The sequence below is a fragment of the Homarus americanus genome, unplaced genomic scaffold (genome assembly GCF_018991925.1).
Source record: "Homarus americanus isolate GMGI-L3 unplaced genomic scaffold, GMGI_Hamer_2.0 scaffold40248, whole genome shotgun sequence".
Lineage (NCBI taxonomy): Eukaryota > Metazoa > Arthropoda > Malacostraca > Decapoda > Nephropidae > Homarus > Homarus americanus.
Window position 1 is genome coordinate 9,342,106 of NW_024712526.1, and position 21,439 is coordinate 9,363,544.

At 36.3% G+C, this 21,439-nt stretch overlaps 2 protein-coding genes across 4 annotated transcripts in view; one reads left to right on the plus strand and one right to left on the minus strand.

The window, feature by feature from the left end:
- Positions 1-14,727, minus strand: part of LOC121862300 (salivary glue protein Sgs-3-like) — a 36,123-nt gene extending 21,396 nt beyond the window's left edge. Inside the window, exons 1-3 of one of the 3 annotated variants that reach the window (XM_042360453.1) lie at positions 14,577-14,696; positions 6,484-6,712; positions 2,713-2,838 (exon numbers count right to left, since the gene is read on the minus strand). In XM_042360453.1, coding sequence (XP_042216387.1) covers positions 2,713-2,803 — 91 coding nt within the window. In that variant the 5' untranslated portion in view covers positions 2,804-2,838; positions 6,484-6,712; positions 14,577-14,696. Of the gene's footprint in view, positions 1-2,712; positions 2,839-6,483; positions 6,713-14,576 lie in introns of all 3 variants that reach the window. The other 2 variants (XM_042360444.1, XM_042360463.1) reach the window with 2 other exon arrangements.
- A 325-nt stretch (positions 14,728-15,052) lies between these two features.
- LOC121862314 (zinc finger C4H2 domain-containing protein-like) lies at positions 15,053-20,552 on the plus strand. The gene is made up of 5 exons (XM_042360476.1): positions 15,053-15,147; positions 16,391-16,562; positions 16,864-17,042; positions 18,460-18,669; positions 19,793-20,552. Exons 1-5 carry the CDS (start codon positions 15,077-15,079, stop codon positions 19,920-19,922), a joined length of 762 nt encoding a protein of 253 aa, XP_042216410.1. The 5' UTR covers positions 15,053-15,076; the 3' UTR covers positions 19,923-20,552.
- The last annotated feature ends 887 nt before the right edge of the window (positions 20,553-21,439 follow it).

The window sequence follows — 21,439 nt, forward strand, 5'->3', positions numbered from 1 at the left end:
TAAACCATTAATTATTACTATTACACACATACAATACAGGTAAAAGAAATTAGTGTCCCAAGAATGAATGGCTCCCTGTCCCAGCTGCAAAAGTGCTAGCAACTTTTAAACTACCCTTAAGGCATTCTTGGGTAATCCAGGGTACCATCCGTGAATTATCAGAGCATGCTGTACAAGTCCCTTTATATTTATGTGGGTGAAGCTGCATAAAAAAAATACTATAAATATATTTTTCATTAAGTGTGATAAAACTTAATGCACAAAGAGCTACATAAGTTTATGAATATAAGTACATATACAGTATTTCTTAACTTTACAAATTCTAAGATTAACTTAGTCTAGTTCTGTTCACAGGCTATTACTAAAAAGCAATCTTTCCATGCATACCGTTAGTTTGCAGGAACAACTGCAATAATTATTAATATTATTATCACAACACGGTATGGTAGAGGGTATACACAATATATCTAATAAAAGTAAATTCAGTGAAATAATCATTTAGTAAACTAAGAAAAAAGTAACGTTATACAGTGCCCCCCGGTTAACGAACACAATTCGTTCCAGAAGGTCGTCCTTTAACCAAAAATTTCATTAACCGAATCCATTGTTTCAATGGGATATTGGGTAATTGGTTCCATCTCACCGAAAAGTATATACAAAGTTAAAAAAAAAATGTAGTAAGGTACACTTACTTTGAGGTGTGTATGTAGAAGGTTCCTGGTTGATGATGATGGGAATTAGAAGTGGGGGTGGAAGACAAGGGAGAAAAGAAGATAGTGGGGATGGAAGAGAAATCAGCTTTCAGGGGACCCATGCTTGATGCAGTAATTTCACCAATAAAATTTTAAGTTCATTAGGTGTAATTCAAGATTATTTTCTTTAAATTAACACTGCACTGCACTATATATTATCAATATGTTAACTAAAGTTCAGAATGACCAATAATTTCAATGAAAAATGCAAAAATATTTAAGACACCAACAAAATAGATGCTCTCTCCACTGTTTTCAAAGCCCAAGTGACGCCTTGTGGCCGACTCACGCATCTGATGGGCGCACAACAAACTAGTTCCCTGTACTGCATATATTATCAATATGTTAATATAAATGTTAAAATGACTAATAATTTTAATATAAAACATGCAAAAATATTAAAGAGCACAACTTTATTGATATTTACTCCATTGGAAACGAATGTAAACCTAGAACAGATTACCGTATTGGCAGACTAGCCCATCAGCTGATGCTCACAACAAAAAGTGATTTTCATAAGGATTTCGTTAATCAAATTTTTGTTCGTTAACCGAATTGAAGATTCTTATGGAAGGTAATTCGTTAACCGAGGGAATACTGTATTACATTCCCATAACCCTGAAAAGCATTCCAAGCAGATGTTAATAAGCAAAGATGCATCGTTAAAGAAGGGATTAATGCTTGACACACACAACACTCATTGGCCTTCAACATGACAGAATGACACATACTTGCAATATAAATATTAATAAAGCTTTAAACTACTTGAAAGAAATGCAAAAACTAGCCTGCCCAGACAATAATGACTAGCCCATCCAGCTACAGTGAAACCTTCATGTAATAGACTTTGATTTAACACACTTATTAGGAGGAGGTTTCATATACAACGGACTACGTTCTCTAATATAATCCGTATCAAGAAAGTTTATATTTAATGGTCTTTGATCGCTCACACTGGCCTCTCGCATTTACTGTATACTGTAGTCCATTAAATAAGAGGTTTCACTATACTATGTATAATTCAGCCCTGTTCATAAGGAGAAGTTTGCTTACACGATTTAACTAGACTGTGGTGAAGCTTCTGACATACGATACTAGGTTGGGATCCAAATTAACAAAATATTATACGTTTTTTGTTTTCATTTAGATCTGATTACCGGCCATAATGACTGATTCAATTTAAAGTATTCTCTGGGACACAGCAAATTATTATTACCCGACACTTAAGTTAACCTCTAAACACAGTTGTATTCATCACTCAGAATATCTACACATACATTAGTTTGTTCACTTATTTAAAGGTCTGCAATAGTGAAACCATGGAGGCCCAGATCCCTAGCCTCTTGTTCCGTGTTTTGTTTAATGGATGCGGATAGACAGAGAGGTCCCCAAAATATATCAAATTTTAGGACAGGATTCCATTTAAAGTTTCAATAAATACAAATCTTGAAAGATAGATAATCTTTTTTACCCAATATTCATTAATAAGTACATGATACTGTAAAAGCTTTCATTAATATACTTGAATTGATATTTGGGTTATTATCCAGAAAGTAAATTCAGATGGACATAAATATAGGTAATGACCCAAACCCCTCTTGTTAGGTAGGGAATAAAGATCCATCATATAAGTCTCTCTCCATCAGCTTTCACAAATTCATTCAAGTGGGAGAAAAATAAAGTATGACATAACATTTCAAACAAGATGTATGGAGAATCTGGATGTTCACTGACCTTAGCTATGAATGACATACACCAGTACGTGTATATACATGACACAGCATCCTCACAAGCAGAGCATCCATTCTTATTAATAAACATGCTGTAAATAGTACATTAGATGGAAAGTACTGTACATACATACAGTAGCAGCATTACACCTCAGCCAATGACATAATTGTAGATTAAGAGCAGGTTAGTTGCAATATTTATCATCGTATGCACAAATGAAGCCACATACACCGTGTCTCAAGACATAATTCTGGGCTGATATCACGTTTCTCACAATACTGCAGTTCCAAACAATCAAGCCAATGGCAGGGGGCAGCCATGCACTCCTCGCAGCTCCCAATATCTCGACATTTATCTGCATTACAAACATTATTGCATGATCTGGATTATTGTCTTCAATATTTTAAAACCAACATCCATTTGACTGAAAGATCTGCAGTATTTTAAATAAATTCACATACTGTATATAATTACTCAATATTATCACATAACCTGTACTTTTTCTAATCTATAAGTAGAAAATGACTTAAAATTCCAGTCCCTATTCATACCTTATTATATTATTTCCTATGGGAGAAATTTTACCACTGGCATTGACAAAGTAAACACTCTCATTGTCCTGTCATTTGGCTTAAAGTTGTGTGACTTTGGTTCCTAACTCCGACGTATTTCGGAGACACTTCGTACACTGTATGGCATATTCAATAGTCTGTCTTAAAATTTACTTAAAATCACATTACTCAATGACTTGCAATATCATCTGCAACCTTGTTAACTCAATTCTAAATTAATACCCATTTGATTGAAGGATCTACAATACTGTATGTTAATTGTTACAGTAAAGTGCTACTTGTATCACTTCTATACAGTATCACCAGCACTCCCTTCCCCCTAATATTGCCCCACCTCCTTTGAGATTTCTATATTTCTTGAGCCAATCAAAATAGTCATTTATATAATCTATAGATAAATACTATAGTAAATACCCATGGATCAATGTTTAACTTACTACAATACTGTACATCATCTCCACTGAAAATATCTAAATAATGAGATATCAAAGATAAGATAATTCACTAACAGAGCTGCTCTGATAATCTATAATTTCAACACAGAGCTTGTTATGGTGTGAAGCTACAAGGTGTGAACAGTCATATACTGTACCTGTAGAGTATACTTGACTACAAATTGATACATTTTTTACACAAATATTGCCAAAACAAATTCTGTTAACAGAAAAAGAAGCCATTCCAGAGACCAAGTTAAACCCAACTGTGCCAATTTTCCTACATTCCCGTCCAGCCAGATTTCCAAGATGTTCCCAGGAGTACATATGCATTTCTCAAAACGTTTGATGGTCACGCCATTCATTACCTTAAAAGGGGGTGGAATTTTCCCTATTTGGAGTTAAACTCACTTTGTTTTGGAAATATTAAAATATTTCATAAAATCGCGTTGGTCAACATTACCGAAACCGCAGGAGAGGGTTACGTTCATTTTGTTTTCTTAAATTCCATCGCACCAAAAGATGAAAGTAATTTATGGTTTGACTACACAACACAGTTTTATCTCATAATTTTTAACAGTTGAAGTAATAGTGTAATTACTAACCATGCTATGCAATTAAAGAATTGACTGTACATGGGGGTTAACACACAGTAATCGAAGCCCCTTTGTGAGATACTGCATACTGGTAATAATAGTAATAAAAATAAATTCATGCAACTATTACAATTCAAAGGAAAACATACTTTCTTAATATATATAATCCACGAAAGTTACAAAACCTTCCTCCACCCCCCCCCCTCCCCCAATGTAATCAGGAAACAGCAACACTAATTATCACACACATCCACATATCCTAACCATGAACGTTGAGAGTCTCCCTCCCCCCCTCCATCCTCCAAACCTTATCAGGATACCGTAATCAACGCTAGTGATAACACATCCGCATATACTTAGTTACTAAAGAATGGAGGAAACTGCAGTGGGTCTATTGGTCCATACTGGGCAGTCCCATTAACACCCAACCCCTATCACTCATATATCCATCCAACGTATGTTTGAAGCTGTCCAGCGTATTCGAGTAAATGATGATATTTGGTAACTCGTTCCACTCGTCCATTACTCTATTTCCAAACCAATGTTTACCCATTTGTGCCTAAATCTAAATTTGTCTAATTTAAAACCATTGTTACGAGTTCGCTCCTGGTTGGATAATTTGAGTACCATTGTAATGTCCCCTTTGTTCAGCCCTGAATTCCATTTATACACCTTTATCATATCGCCCCTCACTCTACATCTCTCGAGAGAGTGCAAATTAAGATGCTTTAACCTGTCTCTGTACTCAAGGTTCCTAATGCCTGGGATTAGCCTTGTCATTCTCCTCTGAATTCTTTCCAAGGATTCTATATCCTTTCTGTAATACAGTGACCAGAATTGAACTGCGTAATCCAAGTGAGAAGATATCACAAATGCAAGACATAGTTTTAGGATGACCTCACTAGTCTTTTAACTAACACTCCTTTGTATGAACCCAAGTACTTTATTAGCCTTGTTTCGAGCAACTACACATTGTTTACTTGGGTTAAGATTCCTACTTATCATTACTCCTAAATCTTTCTCGCAGTCGGATTTCTCAATGACATCATTGTTCATCTGGTTTCCCTGTTTACATCTCATATACTGAGTACTTAACATTTGTCCATATTGAATTTCATCTGCCACTTTTCAAACCATTCAAAAAATTTGTTTAGATCTTCCTGTAGTTTTGCGGAGTCCTCATCAGATTTAATTACACACCCTATTTTAGTGTCACCAGCAAATTTACTTATGTTGCCGTCTACGCCGATATCTATGTCGTTTATGCATATAATAAGTAATAATGGTCCAAGTACTGAGCCTTGGGGAACTCCACTAGTGACGTTGCTCCAATCGAATTTAGTGCCGTTAATGCTCACTCGCTGTTTCCTGCCTGTAACCACACCCTAACCCATTTTAGAATATCTCCTAATGCCATGAGCCTCCACTTTTCATATTAGTCTTTCATGGGGGACTCTGTCGAAGGCTTTGCTAAAGTCGAGATATACCACATCACAAATGTGCCCCCCGTCCACTGATTTGAAAACAGATGAAAAGACTGTTAATAGATTAGTCAGACATGAATGCTTGCTTGTGAAGCCATGTTGGGAATCATTGATCAACTTGTGCTTCTCCAGGTGATTTCGAATAGTTTGAAATGATTGCATCCAGTAATTTGCCTACAATTGATGTTTGACTGATTGGACAGTAGTTAGAGGATAGTGATCTATCTCTTCTTGAAAATCGGTATTACATTCGCTATCCTCCAGGATTCTAGGACTACACCCGTTTTTAAGGACATGCTAAACAACTTTGCTAAGGGCATACTAAGCTCTTCCTCACAATCGTTTAATACTCTGGCAAATATCTCATCGGGACCTGATGACTTATTAGGCTTTAGTGTGTCTATTTGCTTACTAACATCGTTACTAGTCACTACTATCTCGCTTTATTTATTTTCTTCACTATCTCTGTACAGAGTCGGTGCCTCGGGTATCAAGTGAGGTAAACACAGAAGCCTATTACCAGATGCCGAATACTACTGTACTAGGGTGACCATTTCCAAATTTCCAAAAAGGAAGAAATTTTTAACAAATTTACAACACTTATTTTTAACCTAAATTAAACATGTTTAATGATGAGTTGAAATATAAAAAAGTTGTATAAAATATACAAAATATACTAAGAAGTGTTGATTTGTCAAATATCACTATAATGTAATGAAGGCTAATTTGTGGTTTTTCTCAAATTTCAATTTTTTTAAACACACTGTATATGTTACATACATGATACATGCATTCATACAGTATAAATAATGAACTGAAAGAAATGAATATTCATTTTTACTCCTGCTGGAACAACATATTGTATGCTAACCAAATTAACTTACTTCACAAACTAAAGGAAGTAGCCTACTTACCATATCTTGTACATCCATAATGGCTGTCTATTCTTTGTATTTCGTCCCTTTACTTGCCATCTCCAAGAGTTTTCTGTTGGCCAGTAATTTTTTGTACATGGCTGGGCACTCTTCTGAGAAGTTGTTACAGATTTGGAGCTCTGCTTTGACTGAGTTCACTTGCAGACGGTCTCTCTCGTTTCTCCAAGCAGAGGTCATCATTGAAAAAACTCGTTCTGTGTGACCATGGCTGCATGGAATAGAGAAGATATAAGCGCTCACCTTCTTCAGATTTGTGAAAGGGACCTCAGATTTACTGAACAGCTTGAGATAACGTTCCTCACTGTGGTTCTCTATCATCTGAGGAGTATTGATATTTGCCTCCACAATCCCATACTCTTCATATAATTCATCCATATCAATATCTTGAAGGTAACAGGCCTTGAGTGCATCACAGAATTCTCCAAAAGGTTAGGCTCAATTTTGACACTTTGTTATGAAAGCTGTTTTCAGAGAAGTCATACCAGTCACTTAAGTACTTTATGGCTCTTTCAAAGAAACCAATGAAGTCTGCTTTACATTTCTTAGACACATCTGGTGTAAGCTGGCTAAGCTTGGTGTTTACTACAAAGCCAAAAAAAGTCTTTTACTCTTCTCTCAAGTTTGCTTTTCAGTTCAGACATTAGCTTAAATACTGAAGTTATGCTAAATATCTTGGCTTCTAGTGCTTCAATAGTGTCTGAGAACAACTCAAGAGTGTGACTGAGGAAGAAGAAATAGATCTCTGACGATTCACAGGCATTTCCTTTATCTCCAAAGCACTTCTATAGTACCTTGGGGCACTCCTCACCTAAGCTCTGGAAATAACTTTTTAGGACTTCCCAGCATTTAAGTATTCTGTCAATAGCTGGCAAAAGAGAAAGCCATCTAGTCACAACATGCTGCAACTATCAACCTCCACAAATTCACAAAATTCCTTTAACTGTGCTGTTCTTTTAGCTGAGATGCTGAAATGGTTATACACTTTGAGCACAATATTTTCAACATCAATGTCCAGTTTTGCTGTAGCAAATCCTGTTGCATTGTGCAAAATGAGCCAGACAGTTTGCAGCAATAACGTTTTTTGAGCCATTTCCATTTTTTGATAAACACTGTTGTGTTTTCCATAGTTTACACTTGCAATGTCAGCAGTGTATGCAGACACTTTATTCAGATCCAGACCTGACATCTCTAGTTTAGATAGTAGCATATTTGTTATGGCCTCTGATGATTCAGTTATCTCTGTAAAAGTCAAGTAACACATGGTGCACCCCCTTCTCAAAATTAAAGTATCTCAGAAGTATTGGGAAACACTTTGTTGCATCTTTGTTTGAAGCATCAGTTGCTAGTGAAAAGGGCAAACCATGTTCTTTGATGTACTCCACACGTGTTTGTACAGAATACGGTGCTAGAATATTTTCACACAGCTTATGTTTTAGTTTTCCCACATGTTACACCCTTCACTATCAATGAGTCACTATATATTTCTTTGTCAACTTTTACTCCACAATCAACACTTCTGTATGACTGATGATGCTTCACAGCATGATACACTTTACACAGTTCTGCAGCCATTATTTTGTCATCTTGAGATGATCGAGCTGGGTAGAAAAATTTTAACAAGAATGACGTACCGGCAATACGAGTGTTAATTTTATGTTTATCTGTGGCAGCGTGCCGTTCAACTGCATTTTTTCCCGTGCTGCTAACATCCACAGCACAACGGTATCGTGTACAAAATGCATGAAAGTCACCTTTTCTGCTTTTAGGAATAAATCTTTATCCGTTGGCCAATTCATGGTTAAATGTATTCTTCCTTTTCGGCATTTCTTTAGGGGCTTAATTACATCAAGAAATAAAGTCAACCAGTCTGCACTGCGGCCTTCGGCAGACTAACTGTCTCAGACTCGATGTGTACTTGATTGATAGTTTGACTGGTCTCGTACACGTACACTGTGGGTCCGCGCGTAGTGTTGCCAAAGGGAACTACATAAAATTATAATAAAAATGTCAATTGTTATTGTGGCCTTCAGTTCCCACTGTTTTAGAATACGTAAGGTAATTTATAAAATTCTTTTTAGACAGGCCCAAAAGAGAAGGACAAATTAACGTCCTGCTTGAGGTGGCGCAGGACGGAGGACTGTCCTGCCTAAAGCAGGACGCCTGGCTAGCCTACAACCAGTAAAAACATTAGCACTAGGGTACAACTTCACCATTGTGTATTTTTTTATAAGCTCCATAAACAAATCTAAATTGATAGTACAGTACTGTAATTGAGTTAGGTTCAGGACAAAGGAAAAGTTAAACACACACACACACGCACGCACACTTGGATACAGGAGCTACCCCACCACCACCCGTGGACCGTATACCTTTCAAGATAAGATAGACGTCCCAAACACACCACCCAGGTACACATTAAGACATGCACTCCACACACGACAAGCACCATACATGCACGCACGACACGCACTATACATGCACATACAAGACACACACACACCATACAAATACAAGACACACAAGCACCATACACCGCGTAAAATATAGATTTGGAGGGGGGGGGGGGGCAAGACCAATTACTGTTCCGTATATCCACAGCACGTCCCTGGGGCTACATAATCAATGACGATGAATGCAACGGAGAGGGCATTCTAGCCGGTAGTGTTAGTGCATAGCAGTCTACGTGCGCATGATGAATATGTGTATGCACGTACAATAGAGCACATTGATAATCATGCATTGTGTATGTTGAGTAGACTGTAGTGCAAGGATAAGTGTACAATGCATTTATGTGTAGATAAATGTACACTCACGCGCCATAGTTCCGATGCACACTCTGGCTCAAATGAAATCGTAGTCAGGTCTTCTGTATAGTATAGCGATGATAAATAGTAATGTGAAGACACTAAACAAAACCGTATCTTGCAAATTCTCAAACATTACACCATGAACTGCTATTTGTACAATCCAGCAAAGCTTCGAGCTACCACATTGCACCACTGAACGATGGGGGGAGGGGGTGGGAGGGAGGGGGGGGACGTTTGGTATGAAGCCAAGACCACGACTTCCATCGCGTCAGGATAGGGGATAGGGGGTAGATGGTGCATCGAAACTATGGCGCGTGAGTATACATGTAGGAATATTAATTTACGTCATATTTTAGTTTGAATATCATGGCATCCCTGAGTACAATGACCGCGCCAGTAGTCAAATATTGTGAAAGCCAATGTATGTTTATAATATCCAATATCTCGTACAGAAAACAGTACGAGATTACACAAGGCGGGTCGCGGGCAAGCTGTTCGTGTGACACCCGAGTGCTTGGGAGTGGACATGTTCGCATCACGTGCGCGTGGCAAACGCATCGCGCAACCACACACCCTCCCGACTACATCCGGTTCACTATCAAATGTCAAACAGGATGATGGCTGAGTGGCGTTAAAACTTACCGATCACAGTTCTAAGCTCGAGCATGTCTTGACACGCACCATGTTCAAAAAGGGAGACAGAGCATCAGCGTCAAATTACCGGCCGATCAGTTTGACGTCAGTAGTGGGGAAATTTCTTGAATCAATTATAGCATCTAGCATCCGATCGTATTAATATGTATATACTGTTAATATTTAGGTTAAGTATGGTTAAGGGTAATTTATAGGAAGCTGATTATTTTGTTAAGGAATTCATGGTACTTTATTATACACAACGAAAACTCGCAACCTTTGTCTACCCTTTTATAGTCCGATTGTCTTTGTTTTTTTTATTGTTGTTACCTGTTGGGATCTGGGTAGACTTCTAACTATATTCTAAATCCCCAACTCGTAACAACATTGACAGTATTTGTTCTTCCAATATTAAGTACACTGCACTTGCTGGTGTTGAATTTCATGTCATTTTTCTGACCATTCCTGAAGTTTATTTAAATCCTCCTGTCGTATCATTGTTTTTAATATCATCCAAACAACAACTATGGAAAATATGAAAAAATTCTATAAAGTTGTTTGGGTGCTAACCGTCTGCTCCACTATTAACCTATTCGTGTGTTGAAAAGGAAATTTTACCAAGAAAACTGAAGAGATGAGTGATGTGATGATATCTATATTATTAACAACAGAGTACTGTTTGTTTGAAGTTATCTGCTACCCTCGGACAGTCCAATATAAGATAATTCTGAGACTATGTCATCTCAATTATCTAAGCAGATCGAGGGCCTTAGGACTAACAACCCTTCAGGCAAGGCACAATAGGTCAGATCTCATTGATACATTCAAACTCCTGAACGGGATGGAAAACATGAATCCGGAACATTTCTTTGTGATGTCACGCACCACCAACACGAGAGGACATAACTACAAGCTCGCCAAGTTGTCTTGCAGAACGAATACTGTATAAGTACTTACAGTATTGACACAGAGGGTGGTAGACCTATGGAACAGTCTATCAGTCCTAGTTGTGGAATCATAAACAGTATGTACTTCTGATCGCAACTGTATCATTAATTTAAGTGCATATTGTAAAATTATCAGTAATTTACAGGAAAAGTTTTTTTTTGTGATGTGTATTGCAATAATGTACTGTATCATTATGGAAATAGCTACTATACAGTAAGTGTACTGTAACAGACAACAATTGTAACATTTTCTTTTCTTCTTTTTCATTTTCCCATTCAAGCAGTCAAAATAAATTAGTCTTATTTGCTTCCCACTGTTTAAGTCCTACCTAAACAAAAAAATAAAAAGACAAAACAAAAAGGTAAATTAGAATAAGAAAACAAAAAATGATCTAATCTTAATAGTCACTCTCACTAACTGCCCTTTAACCTTTCTGGACTCTCTGAATGACCCACTAACCCCCTTATACACACACTCTCCTGCATGCTTCCTACTACAGTAATATATCACCAAGGTAAACATACACTTCTTACAGACCAGTTTTTGATGTTTTCTTTGAACAAACTTAAATTAACATATTTCATAAATTCTGACTAGTAACTACTGTACTGTACAATCAGGGCTTAAGACTTATATAACTATTACACAAGACTATGTCCCACAGTCTTATTGACATTTTTTATAGTATTTTCACCAATACTGTTGTTTTAATACATGGGATGCACATCTGGTGGGGGGGGGGGGACTGAACATAGGAACCAATTAATGTACAAATAGCTAATAAAAAACAACCAAACTCAACCAAAACCACCTATACCCACGGAAAGATGTAGCTTGCTAGTAGTATAGGTATCTAGTAAGCCAAGACACACCTTTTATATAATTATTGTACTTGATTTCACTACTAAACTTCTATGATGACATTTAATACTGTACAGGCAACCATCTTGTTTATCTCAGTTTTTCTTCTAGTAGGTTAAATCCTTAGCCATGCAGCCCTCAATGGATATAAGTATACTACAGTATTGGATGAGTGTGTACTTGTAATTGTTGTTCATACCCACATTATATTCTATTGTACAGATAATTATATTCCTAATAAATTCAATCAATCACTCAAAAGTCCATATGTGTGTTTACATAATGGTTGCGGTGGATGGTTTGATTTCATTTCTTGGAGATGTAAACAAATCTTTCCAGGCTAGTACAGTGTATGCAAGAAAAAATTGTCTTACTATGGTGTATGTAGTGCCTAGTACTGTAGAATATAGCTAAAAGATCTCTTAGGGGTTGATATTCTGCTTTTGAATAATAGGTTCCCAGAGCTAAATACAGTACTGTTAATCAACCTTTTCACCTTTCAGTTGAATATTGAAAAAAAAAAAAGCAACTGTTGGTTCAGCTGTGTTTCAATGAGGAAGGACAGCTGATTCATACCGTACATGGTGGACAGCCACAGCCATAGTGAGACCTTCAGCCTTTGGTCTTATACAAGGGTATACTACACGTGGTGTAGTAATCTGTGAGGGAATTACTACACCACGTGAGGTCCCTCCTCACACCGCCTGGGAGGGAGTTACTACACTACGTGTTTGCTGTTCAACACCTACAATAATCTGTATGTTCCTTCACCTTTCTCTAATGAAGGCTTTTGTTAAACCACCAATGTATGTAATAAGTCATTTATGTCCAATGTATATTTTCAGCCTTCGGGCTGCAGAACTTTTTCAATAAACCGTTAATTATTATTATTATTAATACTGCACAGTAAATCAAACCGGATTGATAAATTTGCAGTTTCAGTCCCAACTACAGGTTTGACCATAAACTTTTGTTTTTCCCATGGTATTTGGCGATTCATTTGAATCTGACCTTCATATCTGTCCCGTTTGTTTGAGTCATCACCCCCCCCCAATAGAGCCTGACCTAACCAACCAAAGAAACCTACCTAACTTCCTAGCTGTCCACATCATATTAAACAGAAAGTACTTATTTTGATATCTGGTACTAATGAAATCAACTATGCTGAAACATCATGGTGTAATTTTTTTTTTGTGGAAGTGAGAGTACGGTACGCTCAGACCAAGCAATTCAGTTGTAAACAAACAGACGACACACAGTGATTGCAGATTTACGTTAAGTTCTTACGTGAATTTACTATATCGCTTAATATCCATTTGTGACGAAAGTGGTATTAGAAAAAGTTGTTCCTATTGATGAGATATAACTAATGATAAACACAAAATTGCTCTAATTGCGTTGGGGCTGAAGCTGCAATAATACCACCGGATTAACATTAACCATGGGATATCTCAGGACATTAATGCTAAATACAAAATGGCCCATAAGCATGTCTACATTATGACAGTTGACTACTTAAAAAAAGGCAGTGGCTATTTTGCCATGACCAGTATGTTCCTACTAGAGCTACTTTACTGTGAAGGTGCTCTAATTGTCTATTACTGGCAAAGAACATGAGAACTATACTGTACTGTATTTGACTGACTCTGGCTACATTTGGCATTTATTTCACCGCAAGTCGAATGTTGTGTAGCTGTAACCATACCTAACTATATTTACGTTGTGTATGTAAACTTATCATTATAAAAGAGGCGACATTTACTTGAACCTAAAAGAACCTGACCTAAACCAACCAAAGAAACCTACCTAACCTTACCTAACTTCCTTGCCAGTGGGGGCATATTAAACAGAAAGTACTTAGTCAATCAAAGCGCACTCACTGTAAAATAGCATTAGTACGAACTTAGCCAGTCAAGGCAAAATAATCAATACATAAAAACAAATAATGAACTAAGTAGGCTATGGTGCTACAAACCTTCAGCAATTTAACAAATCTATTCTGAATCATGTCAAATTAGCAAGACTGTTAATTTGTCGAAGCCTACTTACTACAACATAAGGATATCTCCAGGCACACAACTCTAGCAGTGTACCTGTTAGTTACCAGTACACATTGAATCAGAAAGCGCTAGAAACATAGCCCCCAAACATCCTGTTTAATGGTGGTGGTTGTAATTTTTCTTGACTCAGTAGAGCACTAGGCAAGTCAAGTGTAATATAGGTACAGTTCACTGATTCTTTGTTTTCATTTGTTAAGAGCCATCCGAGGAGCCAGGCAATGAAAATGAACCAGCTCAGAGTACACTTCATAAACACGTGTATGGTGTTGGGTATTAAATACAATTATCCTTGGATGGAAATAATTTTAAGCATAAGTCTATTGATAATAACTCTTATGTTTTTTTTCTAATTGGGTAGTTTGGCAACAAAAGCTAACTTCATAATTACCCCGACCTCAACATTTTCCTATAATTTATGAAATATTTTTTTTATGGAACTTTGCCGGGAAGTTTCCTAGAAGACAATAGTTGTGGCGAGTCTTGGAAACGTGCCATTAAAAATACATGATTGTTACAAACGTAATTCTATATGTTCATTTACCTTCACTATAAACTTTTTCACACTTCAACTACCTCACGTTGTACTGCTACAGAACATTATGGAGTAAAATACATAACATTACGCAACGGTTGGATTGAAATATTTTTCAATGTCGTTAGTCGACTGTTGATGGAATTGGCAGATAATATTGTTTTGTATTGAGTTTTAATATCTAAATATAATGAATGGCACAGTCTGTTGTTTGATGTGACGACCACTCACCGTTTGCCGATGATAACGACATCAGCCCTAAAAGGGCGAAAATAAAGATGATCTTGTTCATGGTGCTGATACTCCCCTCGACAACCTTCACTGAGGAACTGAAGGAAAATCTGCTGATGTTTACAGCTGCCAGCACCACCAGGTCAACTCACTGTCTCCTGCTCCAGGTGTTATACAATGAAAATAAGTTTTAGATATTGAATAAACAAAGTGTCTTAGCCTATCGCTTTTATATATAATTTTTGTTGTATTACGAAATTAATTATATAGTAAATATTTGTTATTAATAAAATATAATAGAGATCTTTTAGCAATTAGATTTATAGTCAAAACAAGTTTTATTTAGTATTCTACTTAATTATATCATTATCAATACATTTTTATCATTTTAAATTAAAAATACACTTCTTTGAAGTATCATCAGTTTAGTTGTTAATTTCTTATTTTCGTTTCCAAAGTTATTTCAGCGGTGAATTGACACTAATGGTTGTTTACCAAACATGTCAGGCGGAATGGCAGACGAAAGAGAGAGAGCCGTCTTCATGAAGCTGGAGGCCCTTAAAGACATAAGGTATAGTGTATGTCTGGGGTAATTTGTTTAATTAATCATAGTTTTTTCAGTTTTCGGTTTGAGAGTAGAGAAATGAATCCTCTGAGTATGACATATTGAAGCTGTTCTTTCAAGCCTGGATTTAATTTTGACCAAACTATCAGTTGAGAACCGAGATGGACAACTACATGGTTGAAATTAATATTTTGGTACATTAATTGACTTGGTTTAGTGCAGCGACATTTTTCAATAAGGCCTTGGAAGAATAAATAGTTTAGAAACAAAAGTTTTTACGTTTGTTGGCCCCCCCAGGTGTGGCCCTGTTAGTGCCCACTACTGACCCCTTGGTTGAATTTGTAAAAACAATTCAGAAGAGAAATGGTATCCTTGTCATTTCCTCATTTGTTAGATTAAAATTTAGAAACTAATGTAGTCGGACTTTTAGTGGCTTTCTTGGGTAATTCTTAATCACCTTACTAATTACCATTGTTTATCTGTACTGTTTAATTATATTGTGAATCTGTATAAACTTGTATGATATTTTTTACTGATTAAAATGTTTTATCTTAATTGGATCTCTTGTTTATGTGTACGTCTTATGTTGGTATAAATTGTTTATGGGTTGTTAGCAGGTAGTTGGTATTCAAGTATATTGGCTAATACTTGTGACACATACACTATTGTTTACATCCAGCATGTCTGGGAAGTATTGTCAATTCCCTTCATAAACAAGATAAATTGAACCTTGCCTCTCATCTTAAATAAGCATCTGACAGCTTTGTTGAATATCATTACCTTGTTTATTATTGCTGTATACCTGTACTCTCTAGGTACACAGGATACTGTATACTTCCACGGCTTGTTTACACTGTTTACTGTACCTAGAATTGTCTATATTCATGTTGACTTGTATAACTGCATAGTTTATAGACATGCCTTTCAAACTGTAAACCTGTTTTGATCATTTTACTAAGAAAATAAATATTAGTATTACCATATGTAACATTTGGATTTAGACTATTGTAGGTTAGTTAGGTCTGGTTGATTTATTTTCTCTGCTGTTAGAACTAAAACACAACTTTTACCATTGTCTAAATGATGTAAAAATTCAGTATATGTACATTTCACTAATCATTGAAAAGGCCATACTAAACGTGCAAGACATTATGCTGTACTTCATTCATCTGTAAGACAAATTTCCATAAACCAGACAGACCCTAGGGTTAATTCAATATAACCCCAATCAACAAAATTTACTTCTCAGGGCCAAGGTTGTTGCAGTGGAACGGCTGCGAGGGAGACTGGCCCAGGAGGTAGAGGTCGTGCAGGCGGAGGAAGCCAGTCTAGCGGAGTACAGGGCAGAGATGGAGTTGCTGCTGCAGGAGAAGATGGCGCATGTGGAGGAGCTCCGCCAGATTCATGCTGACATCAATGCGGTTAGTACCATCTGGAGCTTAGAGTACTTAAGCTGTGACATGTGGAGCTTAGAGTACTTAAGCTGTGACATGTGGAGCTTAGCATACTTAAGCTGTGACATGTGGAGCTTAGAGTACTTGAGCTGTAACATGTGGGAACCAGATTAACTGAATTGTTACATTCTTAAGGTTTCTAATTTAGAACATAATCTCTGATATAGTACATACAGTATAGTTTATACTGAAAAGATAAACAAAAGGTGATATTTAGTAGAAAATAATATTCCATACCATTAATGATTAAGCCTATACCTTTCCCCAGATGGAAAGCATCATAAAATCAGCCGAAGACCTTCGCAATAAGAGTCTGGAGCACGCGCGGAGGCTCTACGATGAGTACCATCCCCTCAAGCAGGAGGTGAGCCGTATAGCAACACAACAGCTGGGCCATGATCTCAATCTACCAAATTTAGCTGCCGAAGACGACCCCGTCCCTCCTGAGTAAGTATCTCTTGGTACTGTACTGTGTTATAGAGGTAAAGGTAATGTGTGTTTGGTGTCCAGATAAAGGCAGCCTAGGTTATAGGAGGGAAGAGTAGAGTAAATGATTAAGGAGAAAATGGGGAATATGTAAGTGAAATAGTTTCACATGCTATTTACTACTGTACAGTAGAACGTTGATTTAAAGTGATTCAATTTAAGATTATTGATTTAAAGCGACACCCACAATTAAGGACAATGTTTTAATTTAAAGTGAATCTTTCCTATTTTGCATGAGTCAATCTAGCGCATCATTTTAAAATTTTGCGCCTAATGTTTCTCTGCTCATGCTACACTGTTTATTATTATTAAGGGCAAAGCTGTACTGTACATGTACTCAAAATAATGTACTAAATGATTACTAAAATTTTTGTCAAGTGCAAACTATAGCATGATTATTGTCAAATTAATCATTATCTTATAAGAATTCCAGCAATGTAAATTATATTCTCCCCAGTCACTTCTGTGACATTTTATAAGCAAAAACATTAAACTCAAGCTAAAGGATATAAATAAACAAATAAATACTTCACTAGACCTTCGGTGCCAGCAATGTTAATTATATTCTCCTTGTCAGTTCATTGACATTTTATAAGAGAAAAACTTAGTCACTCTAAAGGACAGATAAATAAATAAATAAGCACTAAACCTTGGCATCAACTTTCAAACATATCACCTCACCTCCCTCCCCCCCCCCCATCTTCCCAGCCAGTAAATAGACCATTTCGCATCCCTTAATTTTAGCTGTGTTGATTTATGAGTGTTTGTTTTAACATAATACTACAAAAATCAATGTTTTGTTTATTCTAGGAGATGGCCTGAGGTACATCTGGGTAGACTCAGTCTTTTTAGTATTTTGTGTTTCCTTCAAGTACCAAACTAAATTATTCCATTGAAACAACACGTCGATTTAGTGCCAATTCGGTTTAAAGCGACCTCTCTTGGAAAGTATCTCGCGTTATATCAACGTTCTACTGTACAAGATTTGTTTTAAGTTTTAGAAGTTTTTTGTGTATTTTACAGTTAGCATAAAGTTGTTGAACTTTTAACCTAAATAAAATATTAAATGTGGCATCCCAGTAGTGAAGGGGTTAAAAATTTTATTATAATTTAAAGGGTGAAATGACCTTTTATTACATTACTCTGAAAATATAACTAACATAGTTTTTTTAATAGTGAGTGTACCTGTATATGACACTTAAGAAGATTAACTCCTTCTGTTCTTAAGTAACGCTGCCAAAATATTTATATTATATTGTTACATAGATACTATATAGATACAACTAACAACCATTAGTGTGAGTAGCTAAAACCTCAGCCTACATTTGCAGAATTACTATTGAAATTATATATATATTAAGACATTTGTTATTTTCAGTTTCTTTGAGAAGGCAGGAGTTGAGTGGAACATGGATCATGATGACCTTCGTGGTGGTGGCCTGAGTTTGTCTTCCCTGAGTGCCATGAGTGCCCCACCTTCCTTTTTGTCCCCTCAAGCCCCCCTGCAAGCACCTCTTCGAACAACTCCTCACAAAGCTGATCAGCGACCACTGCCTCCTCCACCAGGGCCACCCACTCCAGCCTTCAGGTAAAAAAAATGGTTGTACAGTGAAACTTCTATTTAATGAACTAAATATAAATGAAATTCTTTTATATCGAAGCTCCATTAGATGTGAGACCCCCATCTCACAGATTATATGGAGAGAGAGAGAGAGAAGTCAGTTATATAGGAAAAGAGGAAATGATATGCAATATTTAATGATCTGAAGAAGGTACAGTATATGGTAGGATGGATGAAGAGGCACAATGGGAGATATTGATGAATTATGGACTAGGAGGTGAACTGGTTGATGCAGGAAGGTATTCTACGAGAGTAAATAGAGCACTAAGTAAGAGATTCTAGGTGAAAGTGGGAGCGAGACAGGGATGCGAGGTGCGTGTTATTGTTCACTGGGTATAGCGGTGACAGAGACAAAGGTAAGAGTTACTGGTACTGGACAACATCTTGAGTTAATTATGTGAAGAGGGAACAGGGATTACAAAATGTAATGAAAACCTTTTAACAGAATGTATGGTGGAAGGAAAATACTAAGACGACTAAGGTAATGGTAAAGAAAGACCTGGTGAATTAAAATGTAAAATAATAATGACAGTATAAATTCTAGAGGAGATTAAAGATTTAAAATATTTGAGAGTACTATTAAGTAAAAATGATAAGATGATGGAAAGAGGTTGACTGAGAGGGTATGGACATGTAAGAAGGATGCAGGAGGAGAGAACAGTAAAGAGGTTTGTATAGGGTAAATGTAGCAGGTGAGTTAGTTAATGACAGGGAGATGGAAAAGTACAATGAAGAGGAAATAAGGGGGGATAGAGATGACAAAGGAGATGTGAGGTGATTGGGTGGTCAGTTTGTTTTTTAGTTATGGCTGCCCCTTCAGATGAGAGTTCCCCAAAGGGCCATAGAATACAGTACAGTTTATAAAAAAGGATATTTCAGGCACTGTAGTTGTCATTGGCCTTTCCTTTCATTGTCTGTTTCCCTTCTTCTTCTTTGTGATTTCTTTATCCTTTGATCTGCTATGTATGAGTGGGAGAGGAGTGAAGGTAATACTGTAGATAGTTAGGAAAAAAATATAATTTCGTCATTAATTTTGTATTATTATGATGCATTCTAGGCACAAGTTGTAATTTGTTGTATTTAATTACAGACAACAGCCACCTCCCATGAAGTCTTGCCTGAGCTGTCATCAACAGATCCACCGTAACGCTCCCATCTGCCCGCTGTGTAAGGCCAAGTCACGGTCACGCAACCCTAAGAAACCCAAAAAGAAAGATTAATTTTGAAGGTCTTGTTCTCAGGTGCTTTTTTTTTTTTTTACCAATTATAATTTCATCGTATCACTTAACATATGCTTGCAGTTCCATTTGTTATAGAAGTTTCTCTCTCAGTCGATATACAAGTAAGTTTTCAGACAATAATTCTGATAAGTTGTGTACGTACATGATGCTCACTTTTGACTTAGTGACGTTATTGAACTAGTTTAATAAAATGTGAGTACTTAATCAATACTGAGGTACTGTATATATATGTGTTAAATTACAGTGTTGCAGATGGAATATATTACCAATCTATTTTCTGGTTTAAAACTGTTCTATCTTGGCTCTCATAGAGTAAGCTGGACGGAGGGTTGATGATGAAGCAAGCTAACAACACGTGTCTTGGTAATGCAGTACAGTACAGTAGTTTAATTTTTCATTGATTTTTGAGATATGGTTACACATCAGTTTTCAGAGTTTATGTTGAACTTGGCTAGACATGTTTACACCTCATACACGTTGCTCAAAATAGTGTACATGACAGCTCGTAAGTCTAACCTGAAGCTAAAGGCAGATACTGTATAAATATTCTCAAATAATACGAAAACTTGATGTGTAATTAAGTCTCATAGCAAGGTATGATGTATAAATCAACCCAAAAGTTGAACACAAAATTTGATGAAATGTGAGACTCCTTTACATATAAGTACTAAATACTTCTCTGAACATCTCAAGTCTGCTTCACAGTTTTATACAAATCATTGTTTTTGTATGACCATGATGGTTCCAGGGTCCTTCAGGTTAGTAATTAAAAAAAGAGGCATTACTGTGGAAGTTTTAAAATACTGAAGTCTCGTACAGATACTATACTTCAGTCTTATGAGATTACAGGTTGACAATCCCTTATCCGAAATCCTTGGGGCCAGAGGCATTTCGGTTTTGGGAATTTTTCGGTTTTCAGATTTTTTTTTAGCCCACCCGGGCACAAGTCACTGACCCATTGGGACCTGGGGGGGGGGAAATAGAATAAAAATTATAATAATAATAATAATTCATAGGTCTAGGTCGTGTTTCTCACTTTTGATCTTTTTTCATTCTTGTATTTCTTTATTATTATTATTATTTTATTATTACCGTATTATTGTTATTATTATTATTAATAATTTTTTTATTATATTTTATTATTATTATTGTTATCATTATTATTTTATTTTGGTGTATTTTTTATTAAAATTTTTATTTACTATGAATAATTATTATTATTATAATTAATATTACTATTACATTTTCGCTCCCCAGGCCCCGATGTGGGTCAGTGATCTATGCCCGGGTGGGCTAATCCCTGTTTAAAAAAAAAATGCCCCACAAAAAAAAAACTTTCGGTTTTCAGAGCTTTTCGGTTTTTGGAATTTCGGATAAAGGGTTGTCAACCTGTACTACCTATATTAAAGTTTACAGTACTTATCAATGGAAAGTATACACTATGTTTATGCCCATCTGTTAAAAGAATGGTAATTATCTGGTGACTTTGAACATTA

Excerpts from the sequence above, each read along its gene's own strand:
- LOC121862314 (XM_042360476.1), top strand. The coding sequence starts at position 15,077 with ATGTCAGGCGGAATGGCAGACGAAAGAGAGAGAGCCGTCTTCATGAAG. Across the intron at positions 16,563-16,863 it reads TTCATGCTGACATCAATGCG|ATGGAAAGCATCATAAAATC; the intron begins GTTAGTACCATC and ends ACCTTTCCCCAG. Across the intron at positions 17,043-18,459 it reads GACGACCCCGTCCCTCCTGA|TTTCTTTGAGAAGGCAGGAG; the intron begins GTAAGTATCTCT and ends TGTTATTTTCAG.